The sequence below is a fragment of the Lipomyces doorenjongii genome (assembly GCF_038497915.1).
Source record: "Lipomyces doorenjongii strain NRRL Y-27504 unplaced genomic scaffold V1508scaffold_197, whole genome shotgun sequence".
NCBI lineage: Eukaryota > Fungi > Ascomycota > Lipomycetes > Lipomycetales > Lipomycetaceae > Lipomyces > Lipomyces doorenjongii.
In genome coordinates this window covers 1-3971 of record NW_027118264.1, presented here as the reverse complement: position 1 = coordinate 3971, position 3971 = coordinate 1, and the positions used below count along the sequence as shown (strand labels likewise).

At 44.8% G+C, this 3971-nt stretch overlaps 1 protein-coding gene across 1 annotated transcript; it reads left to right on the top strand.

Moving 5' to 3' along the window:
- The first annotated feature begins 1568 nt into the window (after positions 1 to 1568).
- Positions 1569 to 2923, top strand: V1508DRAFT_429056 (SGNH hydrolase-type esterase domain-containing protein). Its single transcript, XM_066941857.1, has 3 exons — positions 1569 to 2367; positions 2419 to 2693; positions 2767 to 2923. Exons 1-2 carry the CDS (start codon positions 1933 to 1935, stop codon positions 2689 to 2691), a joined length of 708 nt encoding a protein of 235 aa, XP_066792036.1. The 5' UTR covers positions 1569 to 1932; the 3' UTR covers positions 2692 to 2693; positions 2767 to 2923.
- The last annotated feature ends 1048 nt before the right edge of the window (positions 2924 to 3971 follow it).

The window sequence follows — 3971 nt, the reverse complement described above, 5'->3', positions numbered from 1 at the left end:
AATAACCAAAAAGAAATGTTATTTAATCTCGAGAATGCCTGAGACGGGTAAGGAATGAAATAATTTTTCAAGACAGATACAGGAACGTCTCTCACGTTGTCTGTAGATGGCGTGGTAAAGAAAGGTAGTCATCAAGCCTGGCCTGTTATGGGTATAATTATTGGTGTCTAAACTAATGCGCATAAACGGCCACGCTGGATACAGACCTTGCGTTTGCCTGCAGCAACAAAAAAGGGCGGGTTGTCAGGGAGTTTGGAATCTCTGATCGGTCGTCACTGCTGGATATCAGAACCTTGAACTGGCCAAGATCATTCCAACTGATGTAATGCACTGAATCTTATCTCCGGCAAAGAACGTTCGTAGTGTACCCTATCATATGACGGAGAAGTTGGTCCAAGGTCTGGATGGTCATGGCTATGAGGTGTTCGACGGTATGAAAGATGGCCACGCCTGGCGAGTGGTACATCAAACTTCACGGAATACTACTGCCACTTGCTGATTGTATCAATTGTGGACTAGCATAGGTCTACTGGCAGTTCTTACTATGGCAAAAAGTTGTGGAAATATAGTGAGTTGGTTAACTGGACAGAGACATAAAGATGAGAATCTCGCCAACCTTATTGTCCTCAATGAGAGACTTAATATACTACGGTACGCAAATCCATCGTTGGCATTGACTTGGGAGGAGACGATCTACAAGCCAGTGTGCGAATGAAGTTTGCGTACTCCATAATCAGCAATTGCCAGGTTCATGGGAGCCGTTTGTCTAAATTCTTTCACTGTGAAATTATTTTAACCCAGGGAGTTCATCCGGCAAACAATGAAGAACTATTATTAGGGGCCCTGGACCCTTGTAGCAAGGGAACAAGGTGTCGCCATTATGTGAGATGCATATGTGGCGCGCAGGACGAGTCTCACTTTACGCGCAAGTTCATCATTTGTTCTCTCTGACACCATCTTAGGAGTGGGATACATACAACCTAGCAATTTCTAGTGGTTGAGTTTGTGGAAGATGATCACACTGCGATCAAGGGCATTCTCAGGGCCAGCATGCATCCACGTCAAAGATATACAGTTTTCGGTGGAATATAATATTATATCGTCTAGAATTACTCCATAAAGATGATAGACTCCCCCTACCCTCCACCCTTGTCCATGCCAAAATATTCAATCGGGCGACGCCGCTCATCGCACGCGTCGGCCACGCGTTTGCATCATTGAGACTGTGAAAAATAGGACAGGTTCGCGTCGCGCGCAATCCCCCACTACTTCTAAGCTTGTCACATTCAAATCGACTTTACGTCTATCGAGACTTCTTTCGATATTCAACACGACTCTATATCTAAAGATCGCAATGGCTCGTGTCCACAGCAATAACAATAATTTCGACAACTGTGTTGGAAATTATTTGTGTGTAGAGCGCCTAAGCTATGGATTGGCCGGTGATTGACTAGTAGGCTTCTCCAGTGCATCAGTCCGGATTGGGATGGTTCTTGTCAGCGTGCTGTCTTCGATCGATTTCACACCTCTCAAGCCCTTAAACCTAGGTGTGATACTCAACCGGAACTCGTGCTTGTCTAGCGCCATACAAATAACGTTCACGGGTTAGGGATATTCTGCCCGGCCGGCACTCCAGGCGTGACAGCCAATCCAAACATAGCCAGTGTTATATGTACAGGCAAAAGAAGTAGGGATGGTCCCTACTATCATCATCATTTGGTCATTATTACCATATTTGTCGCTATCCTGTCGCATAGTTTGTCAACAGCGGTTTCGCAAATCAGAACAGATCAGAAGGGAGACAGATTAGAAGGGAGAGCGCCATGAGATGTTCTACACTCCAAGTACAAATACAAAGCTCGCCGCGAATCTCTTCTCTCTTTTCTAAGTCTTGAAGGTCTATTCAAAATTCTGGAAGTTACATAGCCCAGCATGCTCCTCTACAAACCTTTCACCCCCATAGTCCTCATCGGACTCATCGTGCCCGCGATCGCGCAAACGCCGGTAAAGATAATGCCACTTGGGGACTCCATAACTGAGTGGGGTTGCTGGCGCGCATATCTTTGGGACAAGCTTCAGCAAGGCGGTATCAAAAATATCGATTTTGTCGGCAGTGTGAATTCTACTACTATCTGCAGTATCAGCGACTGGGATAGAAATAACGAGGGCCATGCCGGCTACCTTGCAACCGATATTGCCAACAATAATGACCTTGTGGGATGGCTTAGCTCTGCCGCGCCGGATATTGTCCTCATGCACTTGGGAACGAATGACATCGCCAATAACAAGCCGACCTTGGAGATTATTACGGCGTTCAGCACACTCGTGGATCAAATGAGGGCTAGCAAGCCAACGATGACGATTCTGGTACGGCGGTCTTCCTAGAGCGGCATACTGCGCTGACTGACGTGTGCTCAGGTCGCGAAAATAATCCCCTTGAGCTTCAATAACCAGAGCCTCGTGGACCTCAACAATGCCATTTCACCTTGGGCGCTCTCGAAGACTGCGACAGCCTCGCCCATCGATGTGGTGGATCAATACACCGGTTTTTCGATCAGCGACTTGAGAGACGGAGTTCATCCAAACGATTCTGGGGATCAGAAAATTGCGAATGCTTGGTATCTCCCGCTGGTCAATGCGATTAACGCCATTCAAGCACCTGTTAGAGTCGCCTTGGAGTTTACAGCTTGACTGTAAGTGAATCTGGTGCTCGCTGCTTAGCAGACGGTGGATGAAGAGAGAAGGCAAGCTAAATCTAAATGGCAGTTTTCCTTGACACTACAAGTATGAAAGATTCATTATCTGTTGAAATAACAACTCAACCCTCCTGTTGAAACTGCAACTATAACTTTAGAATAACCAGCTAAAATGTGTACGCTATAAAGTTTATGCTAAGGCATATGCAGGAATACTAAAAGAGGAGAACACGTCATGAGAGTTGATAAGAGTGCGAAGTGCCGAAGTGGTCTTATGAGCTCAGCCACCAAAGCTAAATATAGCTTATGCACTCGTCACTTAGGTACGATCAAAGGTGTTATCGTTACTAAGGATAATAGCCCGTACCCAACGAGAAACTTGATGTGCTATAGTCCTGCTCACGTTACTGCATTAAGGATTGTCCTAAGACACATGAGCAATCTCTTACGAGATTGCTACACAATTACGCATGTCAATAAGCTGATCCTCCCAAAAGAAGAATGGTCTGAGAGATTTACCATCTTCAGTAAACCATCTTCACACTTGAGGCATAAGAATAACCTCATGTGAAGAAACACTTCTTATTGAGCAATAGACACATTGCGTACTACTACACAGTATTTCTGTGTATATATAGAGGTTCAATTACCTTGGATACGATAGTCAAGACTACGGAGATCCAGCAACCCTTTTTCTTTTTATTTAAAAGTTCTAATCGAGCTTACTTCCACTGTGCTCTACCAATCAATATCGCATATTTCAATACCCTCCTTAGTTAAACACTAATGCATGTTATTCGTAAAATGCTTCGCCATTTACTATTGAGGATCCTCAGACTAGCACTCAGTATCTTACTGAAGACTGCTGACAGGTGAGGATTCGGTGAGAGAAAGCGGGTCAGCTACAGTATATGGATCGAGGGAACGTTGTCACTCTTCTTACAGTGCATTCCCGATGCCGCATAATTAAGCCGCATCACCCTGGCGGTCGATGGTCATCGCACACTCAGATGTCATAGCAACATAAGCAAACTACCTTTTGTCGGCTGCATCTTCTTCATATTTCCTTCTATGATATTAAACTTTAATATTGAATATTCATTTTTAATTAATACTAGCTGTAGCTCTTGCCGTTGACTGGACATAGGCACTACTTAGGCGCTTAGTCATTGTTACCGAACCCTATAGAAAAAATTTCTGACCCGACTCGTATGGATTTGCGCAGTCCCTTTAGCCGGAATATGTGTACCTACTCATACGAAATCTGCGAGCTGG